General features: G+C 46.9%; 1 protein-coding gene across 7 annotated transcripts in view; it reads right to left on the reverse strand.

The window, feature by feature from the left end:
- BICRA (BRD4 interacting chromatin remodeling complex associated protein) overlaps nucleotides 1-23,247 on the reverse strand; it is a 58,734-nt gene that overhangs the window by 17,761 nt on the left and 17,726 nt on the right. For 4 of the 7 annotated variants that reach the window (XM_083159849.1, XM_083159851.1, XM_083159850.1 and 1 more), the window contains 4 exons: nucleotides 6,372-6,417; nucleotides 5,436-5,478; nucleotides 3,843-3,908; nucleotides 1,151-3,055 (listed from right to left, as the gene is read on the reverse strand). In XM_083159849.1, the coding sequence (XP_083015975.1) occupies nucleotides 1,151-3,055; nucleotides 3,843-3,908; nucleotides 5,436-5,478; nucleotides 6,372-6,417 (2,060 nt within the window). Of the gene's footprint in view, nucleotides 1-1,150; nucleotides 3,056-3,842; nucleotides 3,909-5,435; nucleotides 5,479-6,371; nucleotides 6,418-7,662; nucleotides 7,960-12,623; nucleotides 12,680-23,247 lie in introns of those variants that run through there. The other 3 variants (XM_083159852.1, XM_083159853.1, XM_083159848.1) reach the window with 3 other exon arrangements.

The raw sequence follows: 23,247 nt of genomic DNA on the forward strand, positions 1-23,247 counted from the left end.
CCGGCAAATGTTCGGGGTCAGACACAGGGCTTCCCCGGAGTCAAGGGCTGTGTAAATGGTCATACGACCCATTTCCACCAATCAGGGAGCCCCGCACGGAGGCTGGGGGCCGCCTAGCAGCTTACCTGGGTGCAGGGCTTGCCCCCAGCGTGTCGGTCGACGTTGCAGGGGTTTCGGTCGGCGGGTTTCCCAGCGCTTGGAGATGATGTCATCTCCAAGCGCCTGCTCAGGGCCTGACTTCACCGGCGTCGCCAACCAGGCATAATGCCGGGTGGGTGACGCCGGTTAAAAGGGAACAACTGCCGGGTAGCATCCGGGTCCAAAAACCAGGGTGCGACCCGGCAGTTTTGGTGTAAAAGTGGTATGATAGTATGCCCTGCTTTGGGATCTGTTTGTTAGGGCATACAACTATTATATATTATAGGTAGCTTTTTGGAAATGGCAGGAGCTCATTGTATACAATTACTGTACTGTTCTAGATCATCTACATTTATATGCCTTCCTATCACTATATAAAGTATACTGAAAAGCACAATTCTAATGGACTGTACAATATATACATAGACCAATGAATGGATGGTGGCAAACCCCTTTAATACTCTGGAGTTTAAACACAAGCAGTAACACAGCTGCATTCCCATTCCATCATGTAATCTAGAATTATGACACTTCTAGACTTCACTCTAGCACAGGGTTGCCTACCCTCCCATGGCTTTTGGGGGAGGTGCTAAATATGCAAATAGTGTCAGTTTAGCCCCACCCCATCAACTAGGACCCACAAACAGAGGGGTTCATGGTGCTGGGGGTGGGGCTTGAGGGCGTCTATATCAGGCCACACCCTCCAAAGTGCTGGTGACAGTCCTATGCGGCCACACCCTCAAAAGTGATGGTGACAGTCCTGGTGCTAGGCAAGTATGCTCTAGCACCAGCATGATCTACCACCCTAGACTAATGGTAGCATGGTAGTATGACCTTGCATAGTGCCCTCTAACAGTAATGGTGGTGTGACCTTATAGACTGTACTGTAGTAGGGTAGTATGACCTTCTATAATGTACTCTAGCAGCAGCACTGCAGTATGACCATCACTACTCTACGCTAGCAGTTGCAAGGTTCTGGGCTCACAGACATTGAAGCTAGGGAGACACTTACCTGCTGGAGGAACATCTGCATGGACTCTGCACTTATGATATTTCCTGGAGCTGCTTGGCTAAGTATAATTTTGTCTGGACTGGGAGCAAGACCGGGCCTGGCCATTGCCTGCTGTGGGTGCGGAGGTGCTAAAGGCTGCTGCTGTTGCTGTACATTCAACTGGAGCTGGGCTTGTCCTTGTGATGGCTGCTGGGTAGTTTGGACGGTCAGTATGGAGGTTTGCTCTGTGGTGGGCATGAGGCTGGACCCTTGCTGCACAATCCCTGGGCTCTGGCTGCTCCCCGCTGAGGCCTGTTGGATGCTTACTGCTTGACCAAGGCCGTCAGGTGAGTTGAACATGGCCACCTGGTTGGGCAAGGTCACCCCTTGTATGACGGTTTGCCCAGCATGATTCAAAGACGTTGTTACCGAAGGCTGACTCTGGGTGCTCAGACTGTTTGCCAGAGAAACTGGCATCTGGAACAATGTTGGCTGACCAACCTGTCCTGCCTGTAATTGTATGGGCCCGGAGAGTATGTGAGCTGTGCCATGTGCATTCTGAGACGTGAGGACCTGCCCCAAGTTCAGCTGGTTTGCAAGGTTCTGATTGGTAAGTAGTTGGGCAGGCAGGGCCTGGTTTAGAAGCTGGCCTCCTGGACCTTGACTTGTAATAATGTGTCCGCTGGGGTGGGAAGCAGTTAAGATCTGGCCCCCCATGTTGGCCTGCAGTGCAGAAAGCTGCTGGACGGTGGATCCTCCGGGCAAGAGGAACTGGTTCTGGCCCTGTAGCATAGCCTGGGCGTGGTGGGCCGGGATAACAATGCTGCTGCCTTGGTTTAGTAGCTGGACGCTCATAGGCTTCCCCAGTCCCTGCTGCTGCGGAGGAGGCTGCTTGAACATATTAGAAAGGCCCTGGGGAAAGCCGGAGAGGACCACATTCTGCCCAGGCTTGCCAGCCATGAACGTCAGGTTCTGCTGAGCTTTCTGGTGCTGCTGAAGTGCTGCCTCTGCCTGAATGGTGAGCGTAGTATTGTTAGAGGCAAATGGTTTGGGGGAGATCTGGAACAACTTCTGCTGGAGAACGCCAGCAGGTTTGGGTTGTATTGGGGTTGGGGTCCGCTGGATGATAACCGGGCTGTTCAGACTGGAAGTAACCGTTAGGGATTGTGTGCACTGTGCTGTGGACACACTGGCAAACATGGAGTTGCCGTTCAGCGTCGTGGCCACCGTGGGAATTTTGTTCTGTAGGACCAACCCAGCGTTCTGTGGCGACACTCCACTTGATGTTAGTGTGACCTGCTGCTGCTGCTCTGGGGTGGCCCCTGCCAGGTAGCTGCCCACTGGCAGGTTGGCTACCTGTGTTGGCTGCACTTGCTTGGCAATAATCTGTTGTGTAGGCTGGTTGATGGCCATGACTTGCTGTCCCACCACTTGTATCTGTCCAATGCCCAGCGCACCCCCGGGGCTGCCATTAGGCAATCCCGGCAGGTTGGAGATTGGCTGAATCGTAACATTGCCGAGGCCAACTTGTTGGATAAAGGGCTGCACACTGATCGCCTTGTTGACTCCATCGGACTGTTGAACTAATGCTTGGTGTGTCAGCACTGCTGGCTGCTGCAGTCCAATGAGGTCCGCCCCTCCTGAAAATATCTGGGGGGTGCCGTCGTGAGAAGCCGGCACCACCGGTTGCAGATTAGAAAGCTGGAAGGAACCCAAGTCCAGTTCTGCCTCAGCTTCAAGAGTCTGTTCTGTGATGTTGGCCTCCTGCAGGCTCTGCTGTAAAATATCACACGGCTGGTCTGCGTTGGCGCCACCCCCTGACGGAGATCCAAGGATGTCATCTGCCAAAAAGTCCAAGTCTACGCCACTGTTAGGGGGGTTTGTTTCTGTAGTTAAATGGTTCCCCGGAGTTTCCTGAACATGAAGCTGAAAGGATAGAGATATCTTAGTACACGATCATTATAAAAAAAAAACACTTTTATAATCCTTTGCTAAATATGATCTTTGTAATCACCCAGAGATCTGGTTTGTGAACAGCCGTTAAAGAACTCTCACACATGTATCTTCACGGATTAAGAAAGAAAATGATATTAGGACCAGTCACCTCACACACAACTGCATATTACACAGATCTAAACATATATTTACCAATCCCTGGACAAAGCCGGACACTTTCTGATAGGTCACTTGTACTTACATGAAGCGAACCATCTGTGAGGCTAGGAGTTGTTTTATTATTGGAAAATTAAACCAGCTCTCCCACCCAGGTAAAAGGTTTTTACTGAGCTGCCCTTAGTGGAAGCCCCAGATTTTTAAAGATGGGTACATACTACACGAGGTGTATACCCAGCGATACTGGAGGCAGCAGGGTGCATACACAATTGCCGATTATGGCAATTGCGACTGCGAACTTCATTAACGATATAGTGCTAAACCACAAGACGATGTGCACAATAATATCGGTAACTATATAGTTCGTATCGTGTTTATCGGTAATTTATCATCTTGTGTGTGTGCAACTTCAATCTCGTTATCTAACCAACTTTAAATGATGGTGGAGGGGGACCAGATCTCCTGACTGCGGTTTAGGATTTTTACCCTCCTCCCAGCTTAAGCCTTTGGCAGTAAGACAGCCCCAGGACGCTGACATGTTCTATATACTGGCACAAGCATGCTCAAAAGCTAAGTGGGCTAGTTAAGCAAAAGTCATTACCCCAGTGCCCACGAAGAAGGCACTCGCAGCGTCTCCTGTGTTATCCAGTAGATCCTCTCCATCAATCTAGAGAAGTTGAAAAACAAATAACATATCACTGACAGATACACAGCGGGTCTCCAAAGGATACAAATGTTCCGTTAATCATGGTTGGCAACAGGAGATAATCTACATCAGGCATGTCCAACGTTGGCCCTCCAGATGTTGTGAAACTGTACATCCCAGCATGCTTTGCAATAGTTTTAGCATGCTCTAATAGCAAAACTGTGGCAAAGCATGCTGGGATGTGTAGTTTCACAACATCTGGAGGGCCAACGTTGGACATGCCTGATCTAGATGGTCATGACAGAACTACTAGTCCCAGCATGCTTTGCCAGTCTACAAGCTGTGCTTGTTGATCCACAAAAGTTACAGAGCCACAAGCAGACTAGGACACACCAGGAGACCATGGGGGAAATGTACTAAGATGTGTATTCTACTTCACATGTAATGTTGCTCTGGGCAACCAATCAGAATCTACTACTTATTTATTTTGCACCCTCTAGAAGATAGTAGACAGGATCTGATTGGTTGCCCATAGCAACATCACATGTGAAGTAGAATACACATCTTAGTAAATTTCCCCCTGTGTATGCTTATTCTGAGACTCCGTTGCTCACAGATATACAAGCGTCCCATTTTGGCCTAACGATGGAATTCTCTCACGGAACCTGGCGTGCCAACACCTGTTTGGTGTGACTCCAGCACAGATGTAGGAGGATACATCTGTACAGTGTTCAAGAACCAGATAACCATGTAGTCATTTCAGTGGGTCCCTACTGCTACTCCCAGTTCGAGGCATCTGATGGATTTGCAAATGAGAGCTTGACGGACTAAACCCAGCCCGACCAGGGCTGTGTGGGTGCAGCATCTGATGGAACTGGCCATGGAAAACACATAAAACAATTCTGAAATGATGCGTTCGATCTGTCCAACAGTATAATATCATCATTGGTATGCACTATGGACTCAGAAACCTTCTGCATCCCACAAATACCCCTTCCAAATGCATCACACATCTGCCACCACACATGACAGGAGGAACAAGGAAATACCCGTAAAATAAAAATTCAAGTGGCCGCAACCTAGGGGAATTAAATGTGAAATTGTCAGTTACTGCACAAGGGAAATGAGAGACTCAGTGTGGGGGAATTATGCTACAGGTGATAATGCAATAAGGGCATCAAGCCTTTAATGTGAGAGTGTGTGTGTGTGTGTGTGTGTGTGTGAGAGTGTGTATGCGAGTGCATGCATTTGTATGGAGGAAAGTGAGAGACTTTAAACAACGTAAGGAAATTATGCTACGCGGGTCACAAGATTACAGCGGGACACGCTACAGGTTTTCTTCTACAGTCTGCGGATATGGACGTAGCCCACAATCCGTTTATTGCTGCACACCTGCAATGTGTGGAGGGGGAGTAACGTATCCTGTGGGAAGGACAATAGCAGACCAGAGTATGACACCGTCCTCCATCACTTCCCAACTGATTATAAGGATGTCTGATGTATCCAACACCACAAGTCATATACCTGCACCTAATAGCCTGCACTCACCTTATCTGATCCATGTAAAAAGTCGTTAAGAGCTTGGGGGTCACTGCAAAAAGAACAAGTTACAGATTGTTACATCAGTAATCCTCCCTCGGCTACATACAATACATCTGGAATGGGCGGGAACTAGTACGTGTTAAGCTGGCCATACATCAGAAAGATCGATCTTAAGATCGATTGCGCTCAAGATTGTGTACAATTTCCCTTGAAATCCCCGGCAGTCCTTGGTGGTTTTTGGACACACAATCTACTCACAATCCATCATACAATCAGTCATACAATCCATCTGCTGATTGATTGTATGATTGTGTACACAAGATGTGCACACAATCTATCTTACAATCAATTGAGATTGTATGATTGGGTACAATATCTTTCTGATGTATGGCCACCTTTACTCCCACTATCAGAAGCTACAGATCACCAGGACGGCCACCTACCAGAAGTCACACGAGTCACTGGGAGATTGGGGGCCCACCAGAATGATCATAGGTAAAAGTAGTATATTCTCTGTATTTAAGTATTATGACTGCTTGCAACTTCCATACCATAATAGGCTGGTAAGAAGGTGTCATTAAAAGGACACATGTGGGTTGAACTATGACAATTAGAGCTAAGTGTGGTTGGTGGGAGGGGGGGGGGGGTTGGTGACGGGGGGCGCACAGCATTTGCTTCTGTTTGTACACGATATGACTGGCAGACACCGGCACTGGTTTTGTCTGTTACATTGATCATAAATAATAAGAACTGGTCCTAATCCACCAACCCAGGGCACCGCTGCAGGTGTCCCAGCCCCAGGGTGCCACGTGACACAGTTTGGGAACCACTGATTTGGGCAGTGACTGAACAGAATACAGTGGGGAAAGGAGACCTGAGGTACCAGATACATGGATGTAATGGGAATGTTCTCCAACCTGCTGCCTTCTTACAACTACTCACCAAATTACATCTAACAAGCATCGGCCATCTTCATCGTCCATGTCAACTACAAAGAAAGAAAAAGGAATAATGAATACCACACAAAGCACATATATTCCAATGCACAGCTAGGAGATCTTGGGGTCAATGTGCTAAGCTTTGGAGAGAGATAAAGTGGATGGGGAGATAACATACCAGGCAAATAGCTCCCAACTGTCACAGGCGGTGTTTGAAAAGTTACAGATGTGAGCTGGTTGGTTGAGACTTTATCTCTCTCTCTCTCTCTCTCTCTCTCAACAGCTTAATGCACAGACCTGCATTGTCCCTCTACTATATCTCTCTCTCACACACACACACACACACGTCCTGTACAAAACAGTTTATGATGATAACAACAAGACCAGCCATTCTGATTGCTGTGGTCTCCAGGAAGATTATGGTCAATACCTATTGACCCAATTTAGGTCGACATGGATTGAATCTAAAGGCCTTAGGTCGAAACCTGAAAAAGGTCGACAGGCCTGGAGTGCTGACAAGCATTAGATTGACAAGGGCAAGGTCGACAGTCAAAATGTCTATATGAGGGTTTTTTATGCCCTACCATCCACTACGGCGTGGTGGCAGAACAAAATAGTGTGCCGAGCGCAGCAAGGCACCGTGCCCAAAGCATGGCGAGTCCAGCGATGACGCCGCACATGTCGACATTCAGGACAAAAAAAAAAAGTGACAATCTCATGTCAACCATTTTGACTGTCAACCCAATGCATGTCGAGCTAAATTGGGTCGAATCAATGACTCATAACCCCCCAGGACACATTGCCCCGAGTAGTTATGTCAAATACTCTGCACCCACACAAACATTTTGCCACCGGGGGCAGTGACTATGAGGTCACCAGCAGTTAGTACATTGATAGACGCAATCTCATAAATGGGCAAGGGGATCTAATCACATGACTTAAGTACAGCATCCTATGGGTCAGACATGTGGTAAACCGCGGTGGGAGCACTCGCAACGCTGTACATAATATATGGTCCTGTCCTTTATCATTGAAAGGTTACATTTCTCTACCTGTTCGGTGCCCTAGAAACGTGCAATTTAAAACAGTCAAACCCAAATAAATCAGCTCTGATAACATGTAATATTCAGCGAGCAGAACACAGTCACATTTCTACAACAGCTAGAACACAATCATTACTGCCAGCACCAGTCACTAGATCCCTGGCTGTTGGGAAACTTGTACAGCTACGCTTAATAAAAGATGCAAATTGCTCAATGCACCAATAACAACACAGAGCGGAGAACGGTCATTACATGCAAACATGGCATGCGTATTCCCCCAGCTGCCGATCATCTCACACAGAGCACAGGAGAAGTCACAGCTCCCTGTATAACGTAACAACAACAACAAAAGGCATCTTCAGCTTCCTCTGAGTATTCTGTGGGCAGTTTGTGGTGACATCAGAGGACACAGCTCGGCTAATGGCTGGGAGCTGGAAGGTGAGAGGTGACTTTGTTCTGGAAGATGAGAGATTTGGCTGGCAGCCATGGCTGGGCAGTGGCCAAGGAGGATTCAGTAACAAGCCCGGAAGAGGGGAGATCTGTGTGCTGTGCAATGTGCATTACAGCTGTACTCCTGAATAGCAAGCAGGGCTAACAAAGGGATTGGCTTGTAAGATACCCACAAGAAGACTGCTGCCAATCAGCTGTGACAATGCACTGCACTCCAGGCGTATACTGAGGCAGTGTACACAGTGATGACATCATACCACACACAAGGATGGGGTAATGTCTGTATATCGCACATTGCAGTGCCTTAGCATTACACATATGTGTGTGTGTGGGGGGGGGGGGGGCAGCACTATAGAACACATTGCAGGGTGCTAGCATTACCAGGTTATAGCAAAGCAGATCTCTATACCGCACAATGTAGGACAGTACAGTACACAGATTGGAGCAGATATCTGTATCCAGGACATTGCAGGGTGCTAGCATTACCCAGGTTACAGCAGATCTCTATACTGCACAATGTAGGACAGTACAGTACACAGATTGGAGCAGATATCTGTATATAGGACATTGCAGGGTGCTAGCATTACCCAGGTTACAGCAGATCTCTATACCGCACAATGTAATACAGTACAGTACACAGATTGGAGCAGATATCTGTATATAGGACATTGCAGGGTGCTAGCATTACCCAGGTTACAGCAGATCTCTATACCGCACAATGTAATACAGTACAGTACACAGATTGGAGCAGATATCTGCATATAGGACATTGCAGGGTGCTGGCATTACCCAGGTTAACGCAGATCTCTATACCGCACTATGTAGGACAGTACAGTAACCAGATTGGAGCAGATATCTGTATACAGGACATGGCAGGGTGCTAGCATTACCCAGCTTACAGCAGATCTCTATACCGCACTATGTAGGACAGTACCAATACACAGATTGGAGCAGATATCTGTATACAGGACATGGCAGGGTGCTAGCATTACCCAGGTTACAGCAGATCTCTATACCGCACAATGTAATACAGTACAGTACACAGATTGGAGCAGATATCTGTATATAGGACATTGCAGGGTGCTGGCATTACCCAGGTTAACGCAGATATCTATACCGCACTATGTAGGACAGTACAGTACACAGATTGGAGCAGATATCTGTATATAGGACATGGCAGGGTGCTAGCATTACCCAGGTTACAGCAGATCTCTATACCGCACTATGTAGGACAGTACAGTACACAGATTGGAGCAGATATCTGTATATAGGACATGGCAGGGTGCTAGCATTACCCAGGTTACAGCAGATCTCTATACCGCACTATGTAGGACAGTACAGTACACAGATTGGAGCAGATATCTGTATACAGGACATTGCAGGGTGCTGGCATTACCCAGGTTACAGCAGATCTCTATACCGCACACTGCAGGACAGTACCAATACACAGATTGGAGCAGATATCTGTATATAGGACATTGCAGGGTGCTAGCATTACCCAGGTTACAGCAGATCTCTATACCGCACTATGTAGGACAGTACAGTACACAGATTGGAGCAGATATCTGTATCCAGGACATTGCAGGGTGCTGGCATTACCCAGGTTACAGCAGATCTCTATACTGCACAATGTTGGACAGTACAGTACACAGATTGGAGCAGATGTCTGTATACAGGACATTGCAGGGTGCTAGCATTACCCAGGTTACAGCAGATCTCTATTCTGCATAATGTAATACAGTACACAGATTGGAGCAGATATCTGTATACAGGACATTGCAGGGTGCTGGCATTACCCAGGTTACAGCAGATCTCTATTCTGCATAATGTAATACAGTACAGTACACAGATTGGAGCAGATATCTGTATACAGGACATTGCAGGGTGCTAGCATTACCCAGGTTACAGCAGATCTCTATACCGCACTATGTAGGACAGTACAGTACACAGATTGGAGCAGATATCTGTATATTACACAGGGCAGGGACCTAACAGTCCCCAGCCTGGGGCAGATGTCTGTACATTACACAGCGCAGGGACCTAACAGTCCCCAGCCTGGGGCAGATGTCTGTACATTAAACAGCGTGGGGACCTAACAGTATTATTTTATTATTTATTGACAGTTTCTTATATAGCGCAGCAGATTCCGTTGCGCTTTAAAATTGTAGACAGTGATAAAATAAACTGGGTAATGACAGACAGACTTGGAGGTTAGAGAGCCCTGTTGCAAGCTTACAATCTATAAGGAAATCTAAAAGGGAAACACAAGGACAGGCACCAGTAATAGCATAGCAGTCCCACCAAGTTACAAGTCCAGAAGGGAAGCTATATAATACATAAGTGCCTAGAAGGGTTATGTGTGTGGTACTTAACTATGATAGGCTTGCCTGAAGAGGTGAGTTTTCAGGGAACGCTTGAGTTTGGAGACTAGTGGAGAGTCTTATTGTGCGTGGAAGGGCATTCCATAGGATGAGAGCAGCACGATGAAAGTCCTGTAATTGTGAATGGGAGCTAGTGAGTCGTGCAGAAGAGACGCGGAGTGGTCGAGATGGGAGATATTTTGTGATAAGTAAGGCGATATATGCTGGTGCAGTACGGTTAATAGCTTTATTCGCGAGTAGAAGTGTTTTATATTGAATACGGTAAGATACAGGCAACCAATGGAGGGACTGGCAGAGCGGATCAGCAGATTGCAGTGTTGAGAGTCTGTTCTTGGGAAGACCAGTTAGGAGACTATTGCAATAATCAATGCGGGATATAATGAGTGCATGGATAAGAGATTTGGTAGTGTCTTGTGTGAGATACGGTCGTATTTTGGATATGTTTTTTAGATGCATGTAACATGATTTGGAGACTGATTGAATGTGGGGAAGAAGGGACAGTTCAGAGTCAAGGATGACCCCTAAGCAACGAGCTTGTGGGGTAGGGTAGATTGTTGAGTTGTCAACAGCGATGGAGATGTCAGGATGGTAACTGTTCTTAGTTGGCGAGAATATAAGTAATTCCGTTTTAGAAATATTGCGTTTGAGTTGGCGAGAAGACATCCAAGATGAGATGGCAGAGACATTCAGAGAATCGGCCCAAAACCACTGGTGACAACTCTGGGGTTGATAGACAGATTTGAGTATCATCCGCATATAAAAGTGATACTGAAATCCGAAAGAGCTGATTAGTTTGCCAAGAGAGGAAGTATAGATTGAGAAAAGCAGAGGACCTAAGACTGAGACTTGCGGAACTCCGACTGACAGAGGTAATGAAGAGGAAGTAGAGTCAGAGAAGCGAACACTGAAAGAGCGATCACATAGGTAAGATGTGAACCAGGAAAGGGCTGTATCATTAAGACCTAGGGAGTGTAGTGTTTGTAAGAGAAGAGTGTGATCCACAGTGTCAAACGCAGTAGAAAGATCTAGAAGAATAAGTAGTGAGTAATGGCTTTAAGACTTAGCAGTTACCAGATCATTCACCACTTTAGTCAGTGCTGTCTCGGTGGAGTATTGAGATCGAAATCCTGACTGAAGCGGCTCTAATAGGGTGTGAGAGTTAAGAAAGTTTGTGAGGCGAGAGTAGACAAGTCTCTCCAGTAGCTTGGAGAGGCATGGGAGCTGAGGGATAGGATGATAGTTAGAGAGTTAGGGTCAGAATTGTGTTTTTTCAGAATGGGAGTAATCACTGTTTGAGCAGAAAAGGAAAAGTACCAGTAACAAGAGAGAGATTGCAGATTTAGGTTAAGGTTGGAATAAGCACAGGAGATAGATTTTGAATGACTTGTGCAGGTATAGGATCAAGAGAGGTAGTAGAGTAGGAGGATAAAAAGAGTGTGGATACTTCCTTTTCATTTGTGGCTAAAATGAAGAGAAAGTGCCAGAGGGTTCAGGTGGGGAAGAAAGAGGGTTAGAGGTTGTGGAAGAGCATACCATTTCATCTCGGATGTTATCAATCTTGTCCTTAAAGTAGGAAGCAAGTTCTTGTGCATTGATGGTAGCCGGTGGGGGGAGGAGGGGGAGAGTACAGAAGAGACTTAAATGTGTTAGAAAGTCGCTTAGGGGCAGATGTCTGTACATTACACAGTGCAGGGACCTAACAGTACCCAGCCTGGGGCAGATAGCTTTAAATTACACAGCGCAGGGACCTAACAGTCCCCAGCCCGGGGCAGAGGTCTGTACATTACACAGCGTGGGGACCTAATAGTTGATGATTATATATTGCAATGTAGAGTCCTGGCGTAGATGGTGGTGTCCTAGCACTACCTCATGGCAGATAATTGTACAATGCACCGCGGATAGGTGCCTGGAACTTCAAAGTTGCTGTCATTATATATTTCCCAGGACAGGGAGCTTGGATTATTATACTATACTATTGGAGTATTATAAGAAGTATTCAGTTTGTGGCACTGATACAGTTACAGGGTGAAAGCCAGCCCTCTGAAACAAACAGAAAACACGACCCCCCCCCCCCCCCCATCCTCTTTGAAGAGCCCAGACACAGATTCTTTCCCCTCACAGCAGCACTGCAAGCTGCAAACTATCAGAGAGAAGAGGAGGGGTAAAGTCCCATCACATCCAGAAGGCGAGCCCTTCCCTCACATCCAGGAGTCACAGCTCGTCCTGGTGTACCGCTCTATCCTGCAGACTTATGGGTAATCAGCAGGGAGCAGACTCCCACTGGGAGAGGATTCCCATTACCTCCCAACGTCCTGTTAATGAAGAGCTAACTGAAATAAATGGGGGTATTCGCCTTTTATCCAGCCCAGCCAGGAATCTTACCCACGCACCAGAGCCTGGAACAAAGAATATTCAAATCCCATCAGGACTGTCACGCACTGCAGAGGATACAAGGAAGATGAGGCCTAGAGTTAGAAATTTGGCCCTTCCTATGGATGCTCCAGCATCATGCCTCTGCAAGCACATTATTAGAGGAACCAATAGGCAGCATTATCACACAAAACCTGCCTCCATTATTATTATATTTATAAGGTGCCACAAGTGGTACACAGCACCGTACATATAGCACACATTAGAACAGTACAGGGTACACAGAACTAAACATAACAGCAACAGAAGAACTAAAACAGAGCACAATTAAAGCACAAATCTTAGCAATACAGCTGAGATGTAGGGAAGTGAGTGAAAAGAGATGCGGGTATAGATGGTAGGTGAGTAAGAGAGCTGAGATGTAGGGAAGTGAGTGAAAAGAGATGCGGGTATAGATGGTAGGTGAGTAAGAGAGCTGAGATGTAGGGAAGTGAGTGAGATGAGATGCGGGTATAGATGGTAGGTGAGTAAGAGCTGAGATATAGGGAAGTGAGTGAGATGAGATGCGGGTATAGATGGTAGGTGAGTAAGAGCTGAGATATAGGGAAGTGAGTGAGAAGAGATGCGGGTATAGATGGTAGGTGAGTAAGAGCTGAGATATAGGGAAGTGAGTGAGAAGAGATGCGGGTATAGATGGTAGGTGAGTAAGAGCTGAGATATAGGGAAGTGAGTGAGAAGAGATGCAGGTATAGATCGTAGGTAAGTAAGAGAGCTGAGATGTAGGGAAGTGAGTGAAAAGAGATGCGGGTATAGATGGTAGGTGAGTAAGAGAGCTGAGATGTAGGGAAGTGAGTGAGATGAGATGCGGGTATAGATGGTAGGTGAGTAAGAGCTGAGATATAGGGAAGTGAGTGAGATGAGATGCGGGTATAGATGGTAGGTGAGTAAGAGCTGAGATATAGGGAAGTGAGTGAGAAGAGATGCGGGTATAGATGGTAGGTGAGTAAGAGCTGAGATATAGGGAAGTGAGTGAGAAGAGATGCAGGTATAGATCGTAGGTAAGTAAGAGAGCTGAGATGTAGGGAAGTGAGTGAGAAGAGATGCGGGTATAGATGGTAGGTGAGTAAGAGAGCTGAGATGTAGGGAAGTGAGTGAGATGAGATGCTGGTATAGATGGTAGGTGAGTAAGAGCTGAGATATAGGGAAGTGAGTGAGATGAGATGCGGGTATAGATGGTAGGTAAGTAAGAGAGCTGAGATGTAGGGAAGTGAGTGAAAAGAGATGCGGGTATAGATGGTAGGTGAGTAAGAGCTGAGATATAGGGAAGTGAGTGAGATGAGATGCGGGTATAGATGGTAGGTGAGTAAGAGCTGAGATATAGGGAAGTGAGTGAGAAGAGATGCGGGTATAGATGGTAGGTGAGTAAGAGCTGAGATATAGGGAAGTGAGTGAGAAGAGATGCAGGTATAGATGGTAGGTAAGTAAGAGAGCTGAGATGTAGGGAAGTGAGTGAGATGAGATGCGGGTATAGATGGTAGGTGAGTAAGAGCTGAGATATAGGGAAGTGAGTGAGATGAGATGCGGGTATAGATGGTAGGTGAGTAAGAGCTGAGATATAGGGAAGTGAGTGAAAAGAGATGCGGGTATAGATGGTAGGTGAGTAAGAGAGCTGAGATGTAGGGAAGCGAGTGAGAAGAGATGCGGGTATAGATGGTAGGTGAGTAAGAGCTGAGATATAGGGAAGTGAGTGAGAAGAGATGCAGGTATAGATGGTAGGTAAGTAAGAGAGCTGAGATGTAGGGAAGTGAGTGAAAAGAGATGCGGGTATAGATGGTAGGTGAGTAAGAGAGCTGAGATGTAGGGAAGTGAGTGAGATGAGATGCGGGTATAGATGGTAGGTGAGTAAGAGCTGAGATATAGGGAAGTGAGAGGAGATGCGGGTATAGATGGTAGGTGAGTAAGAGAGCTGAGATGTAGGGAAGTGAGTGAGAAGAGATGCTGGTATAGATGGTAGGTGAGTAAGAGAGCTGAGATGTAGGGAAGCGATTGAGAAGAGATGCGGGTATAGATGGCAGGTGAGTAAGAGCATAGATGTAGGGAAGCAAGTCAGAAGAGATGCGGGTATAGATGGTAGGTGAGTAAGAGAGCTGAGATGTAGGGGAGTGAGAAGAGATAAGGGTATAGATGGAAGGCGAGTAAGCGAGCTGTAACAAATGCAAGAAGAGTGCTGTGAGAACAGGAGGGAAGAGGTCCCTGCTCTAAGGAGCTTACAGTCTAGAAGGAGGGGAGACAGACAGGTGACATGAGGTGCAGGTAAGGAGACCTGAAGGCAAGTAGTGAGGATGGCAGGGATATGTCAGGACATGAGGCAGCAGGTAGAGAGAAAGGGCAAAGTAGTCCTCTCCTCCTCCTATCCTCACTCTCCCCCCTCTACATGCACCCCTAACATAGGCCTTTATTCAGATCTGATTGCAGTACAAATTTGTTTGGAAAATGGGCAAAACCATGTGCACTGCAGGTGGGGCAGATGTAACATGTGCAGAGTGAGTTAAATTTGGGTGGGGTGGGTTGAAACTGAAATCTAAATTGCAGTGTAAAAATAATGCAGCCAGTATTTGCCCTGCACAGAAACAAAATAACTCACACACAAATCTAACTCTCTCTGCACATAATACATCTGCACCCAGTGTTCATTCTAGCACCCACCATCTTTGAAAACCCATGCAGTTCCTCTTCCCTGCCTGGGGTGTCGCTTTCTGCTGGTGTGCTTCTAGCACAGTGTGGTCTGTTTATCAGCACTGATATGCATACCAGACCTGTGCTAGAAACACCACAGGCGGGGAAGAGGGACTGCATGGGTTTTCAAAGATGGCGGGTGCTAGATTGAACACTACTCACAGCCCTGCACTGTGGCCCATGCCACAACACACCCTGCTAGGGGGCAGAAAGCATGCAGAGTGATTAGGTATAGCATAGGATGGAGGAACCATGGCATTCTTCGCTCTATTTTGTTTTCTTATGCAAATTATGACAACTCCAGATCCCCACAAACCACTTTTGTGTGGTCTGTCTAGCAACTCCCCTGAAAGTATGTTATTACTCCTAAAAATGGTTGACATTGACACGTCTACACAAGCAACATGAAAAGGACGACATAAGTTTTCTTTAACCAACTTGTTCGAACTTTAGCACCTCAGTGGACATGGAGGGGAATATTATAGTGCCCAAAGCATGGCAAGGGCAGTCGACAGACACCCCAAAAAAAATGAAAAAAATTGTTGTGACCATGTTCATGTCGACTTTTTGCTTGTGTCAAGCTTCTGTCACTGTCGACCCAGAGTATGTCCACCTAGACATTCAATGCTGCCGGTGAGGGGGTTTGTGCGACGGTGAGGATCGCTAAAAACAAGCCATCCTTGCCATCAAACCCCCTCGCCGGCCGCTCGCTGTAATTAATGTTCCGGGGAAATCCTCCCTGTCAGAGGACAGCGAGGATTCCCTTAAATGGCCAGGTTCGCCACAAATGCAGCCTGCCGTTTTGTTGACCGCACTTGCCGTTTCCACCTCACTGAAAAGAACCAGCGAGGTGGAAATGGCAAGTGAAGGGGGGTGGACTGACTACTGAGAATGAGCTATCGGCACTGCTCGCCATCATCGCTCACCCTCAGGGCATTGAATATACCCCACTGTTTACCATTTCTCCCAGAACCCTTTGTCACTCCTAATGACCGTGTTGCCTCGGAACAACATCTTGTTCACTGGAAGTCTTCCTCCATTTCAAGTTCATTCTCTAATACTCAAGTTACTTAAATCCATTTTCAAGTATATATAACAGCCCCCAATTCCTACTTTTAGCAGTCCTGTACCCCTTCCCATCCTTTTTTTACAGACTTTGCCCGCTTCATAACTTCCAAAATTGAGGCCACCCGACATTCATTCTTCTCCTCCTTCCATCCTCTTCCCACTACTGATGATTAAGTCTATTCAATGTATACTTTAGAGCAGAGAAGGGAAAGGGGGGACATGATAGAAACTTTCAAATATATCAAGGGTTTTAACAAGGTACAGGTGGGAGACATTCTTCACAGGAAGAGGAGCAGCAGAACACAAGGACATGCACTGAAACTAGAGGGAGGAAGATTCAGGGGAAATTTGAGGAAGAATTACTTCACAGAAAGAGTAGTAGATAAGTGGAATAGCCTCCCATCAGAGGTGGTAGAGGCAAATACAGTAGTACAATTTAAACATGCTTGGGATAGGCATATTGATATCCTTACAAAAAAATAAGGATCAAATATGGTTTGAGGTAACATGTTTAACAAAGGGGCAGACTAGATGGGCCAAGTGGTTCTTATCTGCCGTCAAATTCTGTTTCTCCTATATGGGCCTATTTGGAGAGTGGGCCTGGAGCTGTAGCTCCATCAGGCCCATTGTTAATCCGGCCCTGACCAGGACCCTTTTTGAGCAATATCGCCTAGCGTGTCCATTGAATACTGTGAACGTTGGGCACTCCCGTGCATCGTTAAGGACCCCCTCCCTCGTCCTATATGTTTTGACAAGGGAGGTTCTCGTTAATGACAGCCATGCTGCGGCGAACATCAGCATGTGTGTATGAGGTTTAAAATCTGAGTTTTTAGATGTGAGAGGTAGCAGCCAATCAAACGGTCTATATAAAAAAAAATAAAAAAAAAGAAGGAGGTGCTAAGAAATCTGTCCACCATGCAGAACATGTTCAGTGGTCCTGTTTTAACATATACAATGAAAGAAGGGGAACTGTGCAAATGTCCATACTTGTGATACTAAAGGCCAAATTCAATTAGTTGCAAATTGCTTAATGCTGCCAATAACGCCACGCTTGGGACCGATTACCTATTCAAATAGACATCCGCATTCAATTGAAGCGGCACAGCTTTTAATTCGTAGCCACGGATCAGGGGGATTAGGTGAAATCGATATTTTAAGGCAAATATATCGGGACGTTCTGGTATAGAATGAATAAATGAATGAATGATAATGCACAGATATGTGTTTAGAAGAGTACAATTTGCCAGTGGCATGTCATATTTCTGGTGATTTTCTGTGAAATATAACAGATTGGGATATGTGGAACATGTATATTGGGGTGTTGTACAGGTGAGACATCTGTTTCGGAACTGGAAAGTGTCTTTCCAAAATATTTTAGAAACGTGCTTAAAATAAATCATGTTATGGACATTTTTCTGCACCCTAAAATAATGCAGAGCAGGGGTGGCCAAACCGGTCTTCAACATCTACCAACGGTCCATGTAGGTCACCTGTGGATCTGTAGAATGTGTCGGTTAGGAATGAATGCAGCACTTTTGAAAACGTGACAGTTGGTTCACGTTTTCTAGAGCACCTCTCTGGTGCACAGGTGCAGTCATTACAGTTAGTAGATTTCGAGAACTGCTTTGGCCACCCCTGATGTAGAGGCTTAAATTTGGGGATAAGACACTTGCTTATTATTATTATTGCTCTGTTAAAAAAAAACGAAATCGTTTTTTTCAAACCTTTTAGGAACCTCTAACACACTATCCAATCGTAAGCTGGGTAGACACTGGAGCGACTGCCAGACATTCTGTCTTTACTGACGATTTCCCTTAAACTCAGAACCGACCTAACTGAGCGTACATACACTGCAATCTTCTGACCCATTTTTTACATGGTTCTGGGATATATCGTGGCTCCTGTACACACAAGAACAGTGGTAGCCAACTCCAGTCCTCGAGAGCTACCAACAGTTCACATTTTCCAGACAACCTAGCTGCTGCACAGGTGCACTCATTACTCACTGACACATTTTAAAAGATCCACAGGTGGAGCTAATTACTTCACTGGTGATTCTGGGGTAGATTTATAAACAAACGATCAGGGGAATATGCGCTATCCCCGTGCCTTATGGCAGGGGATACTGCTTCCCCTGATCTATGACACCTGCTGAGCGGGTGTCTTACGTGCGGCGGTGTAAGGCAGGAGGCATAGCGCAGCTACGATATTTCGTAGTGCGCTCCAGACTAATTTATGAACGGTCAGCATCGCTGACCGTTCCGTCGGATGCAGCTATCGACAGCTGCAGACGGCGATGCCCTATGCCTACAGCAGGGACAGCGCTGTCCCTGCTGCTGGCCCTGAGCTGCGCTGGGGATCTCGCGTGAGTAGCGAGATCCCGCGCATGCGCAGTCCAGCCGGCCGGGGAGAAGCAGACAGCGCGTCAGTGTTAACTGACGCGCTGTCAGTTGGAGGAGGCATCGCCGGAGGGGGGAGTTAGTGCTCCCCCGCTTCGGCAGCAAGATCTTAGTAGATCTTGTCGCTCTCCCCTCCTGCTTCGCTACTTTTAGCGCCGCTATAATAAATCTACCCCTCTGTGAGGAGATCTGGAAAACATTAACTGTTGGTAGCTCTCGAGGACTAGAGTTGGCTACCCCTGCCCTAGAATAACCTTAATGCCATTCCATTCTAGGGAGTGTCATGTAGGGGACGTCAAATCGGTCCGACATATCATTTGTTATCCGGTTTGCAGCACACACTGCGCAATAGGCACCAATCCGCTAGCACCGTTGCGAGGTTTGATGTGGAGCACATCAAACTTAGCATCATCACACGGAACCGTGGAGGCACGCCTACTGTGTGCACACTGAGCAATGTAGACAATATATTGGAATGGTCTGACCGTACATTGCTCAGTGTGTAACCGGCTTGCCACTTTTTTGGGGGTTCAGGTTGATTTTCCCCATTTTTCATACACTTAATCCAGGTTGCACTATGTGAAAATGCCACACAACATTGTGGCAAATAGGCTTTTAATATTGAATTGTGCAAATCATAGGATTATGCTTGATCAAGAGTGTCACAAAATGCGCGGTCATGTAACCTTCTGGAACTTGCGGTTTATTAAAATTGGCCCTAAAAATTCCTTCCAAACAGGAGATGCTATACCCCACCGGGCTTGGCTTCTTATGTCTCTTGAGCATGGTAAAGAATGGATTTTTAGGCTTTAAAATGATTTATTATCAAAATATCTCATTATTAGGCCCTTGTCATTTTCCCACTTCAAAAGATACCCCTGACCTTGTACCCTGGCCGCTGTGCCGAATGGCAACTGATGTCTGATACCCCTTTCACACCAGCCTAATTTCCCAGGTTGGGCAAGCGCTGGTGTGTAAGGTTCCCGTGCCAAAATCCCAGCAAAAATTGTGGGGATTTCAATCCTGCCATGGAGCAGAGTTGTTCCTGGGTTCAACCCGGGGACCTGTCCGGTGTGAAAGGGGTAGGGGTTACTCACCCGCGTTGCCGGTCCTCGGTGTGCTATCAGGCTGGGGATCCACACAGGCAGTGGGCGCAAATTACAGGATAGGAGGTGGAGGAAGACGCAGCTCTCCAGCACCCTCACTGCCGCAGGACAGCTGCGTCATCTGCACCCGCCGTCGGACCTGTCATCTGCGCCCGCCGCCTGTGTGGATCCCCGGCCTGCACCGAGGACCAGCAACCAGGGTGAGTACTCGCCGCCGTCCCCCCGCCATCAAGCCGCCTGCCTGCCTCCTTCCCACACTAGAAAATGCAGGGACTTTTCTTGTGTGAAAGGGGCCGACCAGGGAATGGCCCGGCATGATCCCTGGGCCATATTCCCGGGTGGGTCCCTGCATTTTCTGGTGTGAAAGGCGTAGAAACGTTTGATCTTTTTTCTCCCTAGTTATTTTGTTTGTTTCCAAATTACACAATTTGTTTTGTGACAGTTTATAAAGTTTCTACACATTGGGAGAAAAAAAAAACATCTTAAAGCGCCACAACCTGTGGTTGGGCCAAATGGAAGTAAATCAGGCCAGGGACGGTGTCGGAGAGCAGGATGCCTGGGGACACATGTCTAGGACCTGGCCTGAGTGCTTATTTCTGGTCTAGCAGCTGGAACTGGTGTCACAGGCACCCTATTATCTCCAGCCCTCACGTGTGTTTCTTACACATCCAGCAAGGTGAGTCACACCAATGTGTATGTTATTAGCGTCTTACTCATGGCAAGCGCCTGCTCCGTACCGGCGGCCACATGCCTGTGCAATTAAGAAGCAGCGGGGAACAGGTTAACAGCTGGGTGCAATGAGCTGCAGGCTGCCCTGAAAGAGTTAAGCAGCCAGGGAGGGGGTGTGAAGTTGGGGAGAGGAATGCTGTCTGGCCTGGTACATAGTTTGTGAGGCCGCACTAAGCGGGAGCCCTGAGAACTCAACAGAACAGATCTGTTTTCTAAACCCCACATCCAGTTACTGCCACGGATCTGCTTTACGGAGCATTGTGCATTATTCCATTTTACAGCCCCCATTCGTCCCAACCTAAGCCATGGCCTTGGGCACATCTGGCCAAGCAAGCAAAATAACGTGCGGTTTTGTGAAGGTCATACTGTGGTGGAACTAAAAGTCTCAGCATCCCGTGCCAACCGTAGGTTGCCTAAATCTGCTAAAGAAATAAAGGTGATGGTTTGCAGACTCCATGGGGAAGGGGGATGTTACGGTGACCCTCTCAGCTGCAGTCTAGACACAGAACGAGAGCACATATACAGGGCTGAATGTGGGAAGCAGGCCTTATCTGCGAGGGAGGGCTTTCCCAGACCTACAGATGCTGCTCCTTGACCCCTGACATAATCTGCTCACAAGAGACAGACTAGGTTACAAAGCATGCCCCATCCACACCTCTCCCACCGTGCAGGCCCTGAGATGATGAGCCTAGCTGCATGGAGCACAGGCTTATTTATACAGCTTCCAGTTTTCACAATTTAATAAAAGTCACAAGACATGTATAAATGTGGCAGCAAACACGTGAAAAGAGAGAGAATTTACAGGCGAGATAACGGATTATCTTGTGTCACTGTGATTAACCTGCTCCTCCTGGGACAGTAATAACAGGGTAGCTGTTGGCAAACTTCTTCGCAACAGTTTATACATAAAGTGAACTCTGTATTTTACAGCTCATAACTTTCATTTATTTTATTTTTTTTAATCCAGCCTGTAACGTGACCGTTAGGAGCTGGCTGGCTGACACTTTATAACCGGCCGCTTTATCACTTCACCAGGATAATTAATCTGCCCCTCGGTCCTCAAGGACCCCCAATGGTTCACGTTTTCCAGGTCACCCAGCAGGAGCACAGATTACTCACCGACATTCTAAAAGAGCTACAGGTGAAGCTAATTATTTTACTTGTGATTCTGTGAGGAGACCTAAAAGACATGCACTGTTGGGGGTCCTCGAGGACGGAGTTTGGGAACCACTGTACATAGCATTATACACAGCTCATCGATCACTACAGTAACAGGAAACATTCAAACACACCACACTGTGCACTGCAATGACTGTACTGTACCTAGCTTTATACACAGTGCAAAGAGCCCTACGGTTATAGGAAACATAGAAAGCACAGTGTGCACTGCAATCACTATACCCGGCGACGGACTGCCTGGCATTTGTGCATGTGCGCGACAAAGGTAGCGTGCGTGCACACAACGGGCGTGCACTGCCTCTCCTGGCTCGTAGGAGAGAGTGGAATAGCAGTGTGTGATGCCCCCTCCCTCCAGGACATCAGTGGGGCGCACAGAGAGCCACCGGACCCGCCGCAAGTCCAGCGGCTCTCTCTGTGTGCCGATCACTTGCACAAAGAAATCGGCCCACCTGGCCAACGGCCTCTCTGGCATCTGCCAGAAGTGCCAGATGGTCAGTCCGGCTGACTGTACCTAGCTTTATACACAGTGCAGAGAGCACTACAGTAACATAAAACATTATAGAAAGCACAGGGTGCACTGCAATGACTGTATCTAGCTTTATACACAGTGCAGAGACCACTACAGTTATAGGAAACATTATAGAAGGCACAGTGTGCACTGCAGTCAATGCACATTGCATTATAACACAGCACAGAGATCACTACAGTAACGCGTAACATTCTAAACACCAGTGTGCACTGCAGTCGTCACTTTACATAAGGTGATACAGTATAGAGAGTACCAACATAATTACCACAAAGTACACATTAAACAATGTGCAAAGAGATATAGTAACTACACTGTACATAGCAAAGAGATACCTGCACTGCAGTCACTGGTACCATTATAAACGCCAGAGTGCACTGCAGTCACTGGTACCATTATAAACGCCAGAGTGCACTGCAGTCACTGGTACCATTATAAACGCCAGAGTGCACTGCAGTCACTGGTAACATTATAAACGCCAGAGTGCACTGCAGTCACTGGTAACATTATAAACGCCAGAGTGCACTGCAGTCACTGGTAACATTATAAACACCACTGCAGTCACTGCATACAGGGCAGAGTGAGCTGCAATAAAGCAGAGATCATTACTGCACAGCGGATCCAGAGCAGGACACAGAATCTAGGGATAGGTAAATATATGCACAGCACAGAGTACACTACACATATTACACTGCAGCTATAGATAGCTAAAATGTATGCACAACACAGAGTACACTACAGCTATAGATAGCAGAGTACACTATACTTCTTACACTGCAGCTACGAATAGGTAAATGTATGCACAGCACAGAGTACACGACACACATTAACACTGCACCTACAGATAGGTAAATGTATGCACAGCACGTATTACACTGCAGCTACGAATAGGT

The sequence above is a fragment of the Crinia signifera genome, chromosome 9, assembly GCF_055691185.1.
Source record: "Crinia signifera chromosome 9, ASM5569118v1, whole genome shotgun sequence".
Lineage (NCBI taxonomy): Eukaryota > Metazoa > Chordata > Amphibia > Anura > Myobatrachidae > Crinia > Crinia signifera.